The 12,429-nt window shown below is 37.0% G+C and overlaps 1 protein-coding gene across 4 annotated transcripts in view; it reads left to right on the forward strand.

Moving 5' to 3' along the window:
- The window catches only part of pns (DENN domain containing pinstripe), a 371,641-nt gene that overhangs the window by 66,651 nt on the left and 292,561 nt on the right, over window positions 1-12,429 (forward strand). For all 4 annotated transcript variants that reach the window (XM_090388148.1, XM_090388147.1, XM_090388145.1 and 1 more), the window contains exon 5: window positions 4,315-4,440. In XM_090388148.1, the coding sequence (XP_090244274.1) occupies window positions 4,315-4,440 (126 nt within the window). The remainder of the gene's footprint in view (window positions 1-4,314; window positions 4,441-12,429) is intronic.

Below are 12,429 nucleotides of genomic sequence, written 5' to 3' on the forward strand. Positions count from 1 at the left end.
GGAGGCAGGATTTTCATAAATCCTTCTCTGATTGCCTTACTTTTCTACTACTTTAATTTTCTACTTATCCTTTCTTTTCTTTTTTGCTCTATTTGCCCTTTTCTCCTCTTTTTTTTTTTTTTTCTCTACGTGACCATTTCTTCTTTTTTTTTCTCTACGTGACCATTTCTTCTTTTTTTTTCTCTACGTGTCCATTTCTTCTTTTTTTTTTTCCCCCTTTTTTTTTCTCTTTTTGCTACTTTTGGAAAAGAAATATGGTCTAAGTTCACTAATGCTTTGAAAAACCAATATCAACATGAACAACTAAACAACAGGAGGGAGTATTGCAAATTATGGTGTGCCCTCCTCCTCACCCATTCCCCTGACTTAAACCCAATAGAGTTTTTATGGGATCATATACACCATCAAGTCCGTGATGTCTTTCCATCTTCACAAAATTTATGGGGAACCTTGCAGATCATTTGGAATATTACAAAATTAAAATTAAATACTATTATAAAATTAATTGCCAGAATTCCATGTAGGATATTTTGATGAAAAATCAGTATAGTTGTTAATATTAATCATTTCAATATTTTTGTTGTAAATTTTTATGTACTTAGTAAAAAATCTTAAAATACTTTGTGTTGTGTTTTTTTTTTTTTTTTTTCTTTAATATTAAACCTTATATTATCATAGCTAATTTCAAAACTGTCGTCATATATTCTGTGATTATCTGTTTTGTTGGGTAAACAAATCTAAGTTTTGGGGAGAGAAACAACCTAACCATTGCTGATATGGACTGATTCAGCCAAGCTCATAAAAATTCTTTGTTTTAACAGGATTTAAACCCTGTGGAAGACAGCAGGACTGGAAAGTTTGTGACAATTCTGCAGTATTTTGTCTGTTCTTGTCCAAGCAGTGGTATTAGCATTAGTAGAGGCATATCATGCAAGAAAGCAAGCTTATGCAGCATCAGCCAAAAAAAAAAAAAAAAAAAAACCCATTCCCATTTCACCCCTCCGTTCGTTCAGAATACCTGTCCAACTGAGCCTTAAATTTATTTAGGCTATCAACTTCCACAACAAGGGATGGAAGTGTGTTCCACCAACCAAATATCCGCTAGCTAAAGGCAAATTTCTGCACATCTATCCTACATCTGTCTTTCCATTGAATTCATGCCCTCTCAGGTGATTGTTCTGAGCAAGAGGAAAAATCCCATCAGCATTGAGCATGCTCAAACCATTCAAGGCTTTATACACCTCTATCAGATCACCTCACCGGTGCCTAGTCTCCGGGCACTGTAATTTGCAAAAATTAAGCCTTTCTTCGTAAGAGCAACTCTTTGTTCCATTCACTAATCTTGTTGCCCTTCTCTGTACTCATTCCAGCAGCTCTACATCCTTCTTGAAATGAGACCTCCAGACCTATGTACAGTACTCAAGGTGTGGCCTGACTATTGCCTTATACAAGGGAATAATCACCTTCTTATCCCTGCTAGAAAAATTCCTGTATATCATTGACAAGACACCATGAGCTACTCTTGCAGACCGTCTGCACTGCTCAGAAAACTTCATATCTGCCTGCACAATTACCCCCAGGTCCTTTTTATTCTCTACCACTGTCAGTGTAGTACCACAGAGTTGATACATTACTCTGGGGGTTACTGTTTCCCATATGTAGTACTTTATATTTGTCAATGTTAAACTTCATTTGCCACCTCTCAGCCCATCTGCTCAACCTTTCCAGATCTTGTTGCAGCAGCATACTGTCAGTAGTGCCCTTAACAACCCTGCCAACCTTTGTATCGTCTGCAACTGTTGCTCTAATTTTCTGGAATGCTGCTGGTGATGGAAACTGTTTGCAGTCAATAGACTGATGTTCTTGCTGATATACTTAGTCTAACATTTTGCAGAAAAATAACATCTCTTATTCTGGTTGAATAGCTGGTTAGGCAAAGCCTCTGGTGGTGTTTCATCAGCAATGTTTTTTGTTGATAAATTTTGACCAGAGCTGTTGAAATCACAGTAAAGGTTATATGGTTATACTTCGATGTTAACTATTGAAATAATATGAAAATTGAATACAGATGCGTATAGTCTTACCGATACACTAGTGTATTTAAGAAGTAGAGGGATTAGTGAAATAGGAGTTGGGGGGGGTGAATGAGATTTTAAATTCCTATTATGTACCAAGATTTAAATGGGAACATAATTAATTCTGTACGTTATTTGTTATACATTTAGATTAATCCTAATTTTCTTTAAAATTAAGATTAATGTAAAAATCTAAATACCACAATTGCCCCTTTACTCCAAAAGTCCGTTAATTCTCATGGCAGTATGACTACAATTTCCAGATTAGCTGTTGATATATATCTATTTTTTTCCAGTGTTCACAAACTTCAGCTGTTATAAACTGAATTAAATTTTATCAACAACAACAAAAAAACCCACAATACTCAAATGTCCCATTCAGAATCAAAAGTAATAATGGGAAGAAATTTAGGTATAAGTCCTGCTGCCTTTCCATATCATCTGTAAATCATGTATGACTCATATAATATTGTTTACCTATAACTATTAATTAGAGGGTTATAGCAGTTGTACAAATTCTATCATAATGATTAAAAATTTTTATAGGAAAGCTTTAGTTAAAGCAACTCAATTCTGAATTCTCATATGCAAATACTAAAACTAATAAAAAACTAGGTTAACTATAAAAAAAAAAAAACAAAAAAAACTACTTATTCCAAAATGCATTTCAGTCAGATGTATGACTTTAAAACCCCAGAACAGGGAGTAAGAAAGAAAGAAAAATACAAGGCAGGGAGATTAAAAACTGCAGTGGCACAAAGGGGACTTTTTTTTTCTTCTTGGAAATAGCATCATCTGTTGCCACAAAGTTATTATGCACACAGAGAGTAGCAGTTTTGTATTTTGGAACAATCACATGAATGTGGGGGCGCCTCAGTAGCCAGGTGGGAAGGAGCAGCAGTGCATAGCACACGCCTCTTGATTAGACCGGGGTTCGAGCCCATCACCACCAAATACGGAGGATACGGAAAGGTCAGGGAATGACCACCGCATATCTCCCGAGCAATATGGCCTTAGTTGCTAATGCTCCTAAAAACCAAATAACAACAACAAATGAATGTGGGAAGACTTACTGCACTCCTGAAAATTCTACAGAGGTTCTGGCATTGGAACTGTCTTTCCAATTTGAACTTAGCTGTAGGAAGTTTCTCCGTTACATGTAATTTTTATTTATTACTTAATTAGGATTTTAGTGTTATCCAATTTATCCATGTAATTTATATTTTTTTACTTAATTAGGATTTGTGTTATCTAATTTGTTTGTGAGCTAAATCATGAGAGTGATAATTCTGTGCTCTGAAGGCTGTATTCGTAATAAAATACTTGTCTGTTGGAAACATCCAAGTGGCTGTGTTTAACTGAATTTGAACCCATGTATTTAACAGGACATAAATATTCCTGACAATTAATAAAATAAACTAAGTTAAGTTGCTTATATTGCAAGTGGTTTTGCTAAGGTTTTTAAAAAATGTTCCAATTTGCAAATAATAAGAGAAAAACTAATTTTATATTAGTGTTCTTAAATACTGTATATCCCTGATTTTATTTGGAAGTGAGCTGTGGTAGAGTAAAGACTGTTTTATTGGAATTCTGGAGTGGGTCTGTTTTGTGAGGTAAGGTAGTTGAATTAGTAACCTGTGTTATGCCTTCATTTATTAATGGAGAGGATAGCTCAGTCTGAACTAGCATGCTGCAAATTCCTGCACCAGCTTCATATCTGTAAGAGTAATACTTTTTAACATTAAGTACCTTCACACGTAAAACTGATTCCTTAATGGGTGGTGTGAGCTGAAAGTTGTTTTACCCATGGAGGTACTTAAAGCTGTAACTTGTTATATAATGGTACTTATTGCACTTCATATCTAGCATGAGTTGCAGTATATTATTTTGGCTTTGCAAGCTACAGTAATCCCCCCCCCCCATAATAAATGGAATTGGTATGTGAAATGGTGCAATATTCCTGCATCCTACTACCAAATAAATACTAAAAGAAAATTAGAGTATGCTTGGAAGGATTGGCACTTACATTAATGCCAAAGGTGAACCCATATGGTACTGAGGTTGTAAATAAATGACAGTGTTTTAAATTCAATGTGCCTAGTGATATATAGTTTAGGTAATATAGTTACCTAAACTATATATCACTGTATTTTGGTAATATAGTTTATCATTTGGCTTAATTTTATAGCTTTATTTATATATTTATTTATTTTATTATTTAATTTTTTTTTTTTTCTAGGTGCAGGTGAGCTGCCATTGTTTGAGTATTCCTTTGAGGAGTTATTCTCTACACTAGGTGTGGATAATGTGATTCAGCTCTTTACTTGTGTTTTACTAGAAAATCAAGTCCTTCTGTTTTCAGAAGGTATGTAAGTAAATATAAATATTTGTAGTTGAGAATCTAGTTGAAATAAATTATTTTGGAGCTACAATGAATGGCATTAATCTGAGCTAATGGTAGGGATGCAAGCACAGATAACTGAAAACCAGTGAATATCCAAAACTATTTTAGACCACAAGTTTTTTATTTATTTATTTTTTAAATAAAAGTACCAGTTATAGTTTTTGCTGATAATATCAAAGTATATAAATGGGGTGTCCCTGAAATTAATGGGCAGTTTTAGGGAGAAGCTTCATGACATAAAATGGAGTCAAAAAGGTTGTATCAATGTCAGGTGAAAAAGGCTTATTTCATGAGTTAAATGAAGTTAAAGAAATTATGAAGAATATCGGTATCTAACATTAGTAAAATGTTTACGTGAATGAATGTTCGGACTGACTTATGCCTTGCTGTTTATGGGTAAATTCATAAAAAGAGATGTTTTGTTTTTGTTACCTTTCTTGAGTGAGTCATGCTGAAGTTTGCTACGATTAATGGAATCATCTATGCTCAGTGGTCAGCACTCACTTCCTTGGTTTTGCTAATTGTGCAGTGTTGAATGTATATAAGTGAGCAATGCTTTTACATTTAATGAGTATACATATGCTCACCTCATGCTTGTTAAGTGTGAATCTAACAGTTGGATAGCATGTAGAAGATATGCAAAAAATTTCATAATTGCATTCTCTTAATTTCAAAACCTTTTGATGATGTGGACCATTGACTATGCAAAAGTGGCCAACTGGCACTCAGAGGTACACAGGTACTCCACATCATGTATGCACTCTTGAAATGAAAGAAGAAACACTGAGTAGTGTAGAGGAATAGCCTGAAATAAGCATGAGACATTTGTCAGCAAGATTGGAGGTGTCAAGGAATGTTATTTAATGATCATATGTACCCATTCCATTTCCATCCCTTTCAAGAATTGCTTATAATCCAGACCCCCTGATTGGAGTTCTTTATATGGCTTCTAACAATGATACCATATTTTTAAGTAAAGTTTTATTCACAGATGAGTGCAGATTCACTTGCAGTGATGCCTTTAATTACTACAACAGCCATTGGTGGGCCATTGAAAATCCTCTGTGGTACATCTTCATATGCATAGGTAGTTTTCTGTAAATGCCTGGGCCAACCTTGATGACAGTGTAATTGGTCCATTTTTTTTTTATGAAAGCCCAAAACATGAGAGGTATTAGAACCTATAGTACTTGGTACCGTGCTTGGGTTGGAGGTTGAGAAGACGAAAGAAGATATTTGTTGACATTAGACTTGAACTTCTGTAGACTAATTTTCAGGAAATACGTACGAAGGAAATTGTTTCAGAAAATGGCAGTTGAATGAATAAACGAGGAAGATGAAAAGTTGGTTCTATGAGTTTGAAGTTGGACATTAAATGTATGTTGACTGGTGGCAGCACATTTTCGGACTGTTTTGAAAGAGAGCGGGAATTATAGAAGCCAAATTCAGAACAACAGGGCCCGTGGAAGTATCTGTAGAAAAGACATGCAGCAGAAACAGTACGTCTATAAGACAGCGAGTAGAGAGACTCTGTTAGAGAGAAGTCATTAATTAACCTAACTGCCCTCTTCTGAATGGAATCTAGAAGCCTGAGAGAGATTTTGGGGGCACCGCCCCAGATGTGGGAACAATTTTCCATGGTAGGACGGATTTGTGATTTGTACAGAGTGAACAGCTGTTTGGAAGAAAAGTAATGCCAGGAGTGAAAGAGAAAACCAAGTTTTTTAGATGCAGAGGAAGCAATATTTGTAATGTGCTTGTGCCAAGAGAGATTAGAAGTCAGGGTAATCCCCAAAAGAGATATATATATCATTTTGCCTAGAAATTGGAGTGTCACCAAATAGCATCATAGGCTATTTGGTGACACTCCAAGCATAGGAGCAGAAGAATCCTTTTTGCGAGATATATCAGACAAGACTGAGTTTTAGAAGGATTGAAATCAACTAAGTTGTCTTTGCCCCACTGGAGAGCGGCAACTGCAAGTGCAACTGCTTGTGTATCACCGAAATTTTCCATCGAATTTGTCCATAAATGGGCCACATAAGTCAGAATATCACCAGTGGATTGACACTGACGGAATCCATACTGGTGCTCATTGATCAGACGGGAGGTTTCTAGGTAGTTTAAGAGTTGGCGTTTAATTGATTTCTCCATTACTTTAGAGAGAGAGAATAGAAGTAATTGCAGTGGGATGATAATTGGATGGGAGGAATTTGTCACCCTTTTTAGGAACTGGCTGGATATGAGCAAATTTCCAAGCAGAAGGGAAAACACCTTTGGAATAAAAAAGTGAAAAAAGGTGGCAAGGAACAGGAGTAAGTTCAGGAGCACAGGTTTTGAGAACAAGTGGAGAAATACCATCAGGACCTGGGGCTTTCTTAGCATCAAGATTCGTCAAAATCCGTCTGACATCCTTTTGACCGAAGACCATAGGGGGCGTTGAATGGAGCGTGTTGGGAATGGTGGGAGGTGTTTTACCAAGGTCATTAATACAGGATTTGGAAGAAAAATGGGATGCTAGCAGGTCAGTTTTATCCTTGGCTGAAGTGACAACAAAACCAACTGGTTTTGATAGAGGTGGGAGCAGAGATGGGCAAAAGTTGCAGCCAATAGCTTTGGCAAGAGACAAATTCTTGGCTACCATTAGGGCAAGAAGGAAGTTTTCAGTTTTTAGCCTGTTCAAAATCTAGTTTGGACTGATTAATTACTGCTTTATAATTGTTGCAAGCTTTGGTGTAGGCAGAAAATGAAACTGAAGAATTAGAAACAAGCCAATTACGATATGCAACGTTCTTCTCTTGAACAGCCTTAGCACATTTATTGGAAAACCAAGGTTTAGATAAAGGATGAGATTTTAAAGTGGAGTGTGGGATAAAGGATTCCATTCCTGCAAGAATAATTTCACTGACACGATCTGAGCAAACGTTGACATCAGAAGTTTTGAAACAGTAGTCCGACCAAGGAAAAGAAGAAAAAAAAATCTCGCAGGTCATCCCATTTTGCATTCTTGTGATGCCAAACAACACGAGGTTGGGAATAGCCATGAGATAAAGGTTCCATTGGAGAAGAAACAATCACCAGGTTGTGATCTGAGATGCCTAAGGACCACTCACTCTGATCGTGCACTTAGAAGGGTTGTTTGTGAGAAAAAGATCAAGCGTGTTGGCTGCATGGTTAGGATTGTCCAGTATTCTTGTAGGTAAATGAACAATCTGTGCAAGGTCATTCGTAATTGTAAAAGCCTCAGCATCTCGACCAGCTGGATCGGAGTGACTAGAAAACAGAAGCCAGCTGGAGTTGTGAACATTATAATCACCAAGGAAAATTACCTCACTGTTAGGAAAGTTGGACTGGAGAAAGTCAAGTTGCAAAGAGAGGAAGTCAAAGAACAGTTAATATACATATTTATATTGTAAGGCAGATTCAGACTTCTATCAAGATGTTTTATAAAGATCATTTTATCAAGATGTTTTGTAATAAAGATATATTTTAAAAACATCAAGATGTATTCTCGTGATGTTTCTAATAATTATAAAATAATTACAGTATTAGATAAAATATTAATATAAGAAATAAGAGCATTGTATGTAAAGGTATTGTTAATTCTTATTTTTAAATAAATATTTTCTTTCATTGATTAATAATAATTACTCGTGTTTAATTTGATAACATAATATTTTTTAAAATTTGAATTTATTGAAAGATGTTTAAAGAATGCATGCCAGTAAGTGTTAAGAGTTAGTACTATAGTCACAAGTGAAGTCTTTTAAAAAAATTCATATACAAGTTAATATCTCAAATCTAACTTGATGTTATGTCAGGTTAGGTTAGTTCTACTGCTCACAATTACTTTAGTTTTTCTTTCTGCCATAATCTCTCATTGTGGCATGAACTGAGATGCTGATAAGCTATAATCTGTTTGTGCTAAGTACTGTGTTGTTCTTGTTTTCTGCTGTTTGAACTCATCTTTTGGGAAGAATTTTGTAGATTTCAGTAACCTTCTGTTTTAAATTTGTGGTTAAGTTGTCATTTAGGCTGTTCTGATTAAGCAGGTGTGTTTTTTTATTTTTTACTCATATTCAGACCAATAGTTTATAAGAGCTTTTAAACCAGGGTAAGAGTTACTTTCACGGGTAATGTTGTATGATCAGTACTAGAAATAATTATAATTCTCGAACATTTACTTTTACATAATTCTGCAGGTGTATAGCTAATATTATAAGTGTTTTATAAGATTAACATTTATATATATATATACATTCAATGATCACTGAATTAATGACCACCTCATCCATAATGGACAGTGTTGCAGTATAAAAAGCCGAACAGGCAGCCAAACAGCTTCATACCGCAGCAATCATTCAGATACAGCATGGGTTTGTTAAGGGAAAGTCTTGTCTGACAAATTTGATTGGATATTATGATGTGATTACAAAGGAATTGGATGCAAAAATAATTTTGATATCATATACTTGGATTTCCAGGAAAGCTTTTGACACTGTTGTGCATGGAAGACAACTGTACAAATTGGAGCAGAATGGTATTAAGGGTAAGTTGCTACAATGGATAAAAAGGATGGTTGAGTGGGAGGAGACAGAGGGTGATAATCAATGGGCACTGCTGTTTGTGGACTAATATTATTAGTGGAACCACAGAGTTCGGTGTTGGGTCCACTGTTTTGTATATTTATCAATGATATTGATGAAGGTATATCAGGCTTAGTGTCGAAGTTTGCAGATGATACAAAGGTTGGCAGGGTTGTTAATGACAGTGTGCTACTGCAACAGGATCTAGAAAATTTGGGAAGGTGGGCGGAGAAGTGGCAACTGAAGTTTAACATTGACAAATGCAAAGTACTGCATATGGGTAGAAGTAATCTTGAGGTGGTAGATGACTCTCATCAACCGGTGCAAAACCACCACTTTGCTTATTGGAGGCTTGAAGTGGTGTAACCCATATTTAGTCTCTAGAGCAAAGTTTCCGGCATCCCCCCCCCCATACTTCTCTTTCAACCCATGCACGGTACTAAGTACTATAGGTTTTGATACCTTTCATGTTTGGGATTTTCGTAAAAAAAAAAAAAAAAAAACCCCACAGAGGAACATACCAACTGTGTGGTACTACACTTAAGGTGGTAGAAAATGAAAAAGACCTGGGAGTAATTGTACAGTGAGGTATGAAGTTTTCTGAGCAATGCAGACAGGCTGCCGGGGCAGGTCATGGTGTTTTGTCAATGATATACAGGAATTTTGCTAGCAGGGAAAAGGAGGTGATTGTCCCTCTGTATAAGGCAATGATCAGGCCATGCCTTGAGTACTGCGTACAGGTCTGCAGGCCTCATTTTAGGAAGGATATAGATTTGTTTGAGCTTGTACAGAGAAGGGCAACAAGATTGGTGAGGAGAATGAAGGGATCCTCTTACCAAGAGAGGCTTAAGTTCTGCAAATTGGAATGGCTGGAGACTAGGACCTGCGAGGTGATCTGATTGAGGTGTATAAGGCCTTGAATGGGTTGAGCACGCTGAATTCTGATGGGATTCTTCCACTTGTTCAGATTACGAACCTAAGGGCGCATAAATTCAAATTGGGGAAAGGCGGATGTAGAATAGATGTGCAGAAATTTGCCGTTTGTCAGCGGGTGTTAATTGCTGGAACAAACTTCCATCTGTCGTTGTGGAAGTTGATAGGTTAAATAAATTTAAGGAGGAACTGGATAAACATTTAGAGGGAATGGTTGTGGTTTTTTTTTTTTTTTTTGGCTGATGCTGCATAAGCTCATATGCTTGCTTTCTTGCATCACATGCCACTATTACTACTGCTATGCTAGGGCAGTGGTAATTTGCATCTGGTTGTGTTAAACAAGTTTACTATGTCCTATTACTGCTACTTTATTAAAGTGATAAAGTAGCAGTTAGAGGACATAGTAAGGATATCATAGAGTTTCAAAGGGGCATGATTGTGGGACTCATTTGAAATGTCATGGCTTGTTGGTTGCTACAAAGAATGGTGTCAAACCACTTCCCACTGACAGAAATGTTACATAAGTTGAATGTTTCCAGTGAGGAAAAGGTGCCGCTCGTTGTATGGGCTCAGTGGGAGATCTGCGACAGTTGACAATGCAATACAATATGGGCAATGTAAGAACAATATCCCAAATGATAATGTACTGAATGCTCAGACATATGTGGTTCCACAGCAGATGACACAAGAGACATGCTCTCCTCACCACTGATTGTTGTCAGTGGCAAATGCCATGGTGTCAAAAACATATAGTCCTCTGGTGCCTTGTTGGACACCAGAGGACTGGAAATAGTGTGCTGGTTGGATGAAATCAAATACCTTGTGCAACGTGGCAACTGATGTCTTTTGTATGGTGTACATGGTACCCACTATCCAGTCACGTGGCAGTGGTTGTTTAATATGCCATCTTTTGCTGGCAATAACTAGGACGCCTGGTGCATGTTGACCAGTATCTTACTGGTGGGGTCTACTGCCAGCTCTTAGGAGACCACGTACAGCCTGCCATGTTGCATTTTTTTCCTGTACGGAAACAGGATCTTCCAAGACAGTAATGCGCCTTGTCATTGGGCCTGCACTGTGCATAAGTGGTTCAAGGAGCACAGTGAAGATATCACCCATCTTGATTGGTCTCCAACTTTGTCTGACCTCAGTCTAATTGAACACCTGCGGGGTGTTTTGGAACAGGAATATTGAGAGATGTAACTGTCATCTTGTTATGTTGAGAGATGTGACTGTCATCTATTCTGCCACTGTGGAATGATCTCTAGTGGAGTCAGTGCCTAGGTGAATAGCAGCTGTTATCCATGCAAACAGTAGATCAATATGGTATTAGGTAAGTGGTCATAATTCATTGATCATTCAGTGTAACTACTGCTGAAGTAATTGGAAATAGTGTATTATTTGCTGTACTTATTATTGCTTAGTGTTAATGTGGTTGTGGTGTAATATTGAGATATAATGAGACACTGATTAGAGTCTCGCTATTAATATTAGCATTAGTAGAGGCATATGATGCAAGAAAGCAAACTTATGCAGCATCAGCCAAAAAAAAAACAAAAAAAAACCGCTCCCATTTCACCCCTCCGTTCGTTCCAAATACCTGTCCAGCTCAGCCTTAAATTTATTTAGGCTATCAACTTCCACAATAAAGGATGGAAGTCTGTTCCACCAGCCAACTACCTACTGGCTAAAGGCAAATTTCCACACATCTATCCTACATTTCTCCTTCCTAAATTTGAATTTATGCTCTCTCAGGTGATTATTCTGAGCAAGAGGAAGAATCCCATCAGCATTGAGTATGCTCAAACCATTCAAGGCTTTATACACCTCAATCAGATCACCCCGCAGGTGCCTAGTATCCAGACACTAATTTGCAAAATTTAAGCCTTTCTTTGTAAGAGCAATCCTTTGTTCCATTCACTAATCTTGTTGCCCTTCTCTGTACTGGTTCCAAAAGCTCTATATCCTTCTTAAAATGAGGTCTCCAGACCTGTATACAGTACTCAAGGTGTATCCTGACCATTGCCTTATACAAGGGGATAATCACCTCCTTATCCCTGCTAGAAAAATTTCTGTATATCATTGACAACACACTATGAGCTACTCTTGCAGATTGTCTGCACTGCTCAGAAAACTTCATATCTGCCTGCACAGTTACCCCCAGGTCCTTTTCGTTCTCTACCACTGTAAGTGTAGTACAACAGAGTTGATACATCACTATGGGGTTACTGCTTCCCATATGTAGTACTTTACATTTGTCAATGTTAAACTTCATTTGCCACCTCTCAGCCCATCTGCTCAACTTTTTTTGATCCTGTTGCAGCAGAGCACTGTCATTAGTGTCCTTAACAACCCTGCCAACCTTCATATCATCTGCAAACTTGGAAATTAAGCTTGAATGTTATATCTCAGTGCTGCACTGATTAGTGTT

Source organism: Mastigoproctus giganteus, chromosome 13, assembly GCF_048544385.1.
Source record: "Mastigoproctus giganteus isolate SK-2022 chromosome 13, ASM4854438v1, whole genome shotgun sequence".
NCBI classification, from domain to species: Eukaryota; Metazoa; Arthropoda; class Arachnida; order Uropygi; family Thelyphonidae; genus Mastigoproctus; species Mastigoproctus giganteus.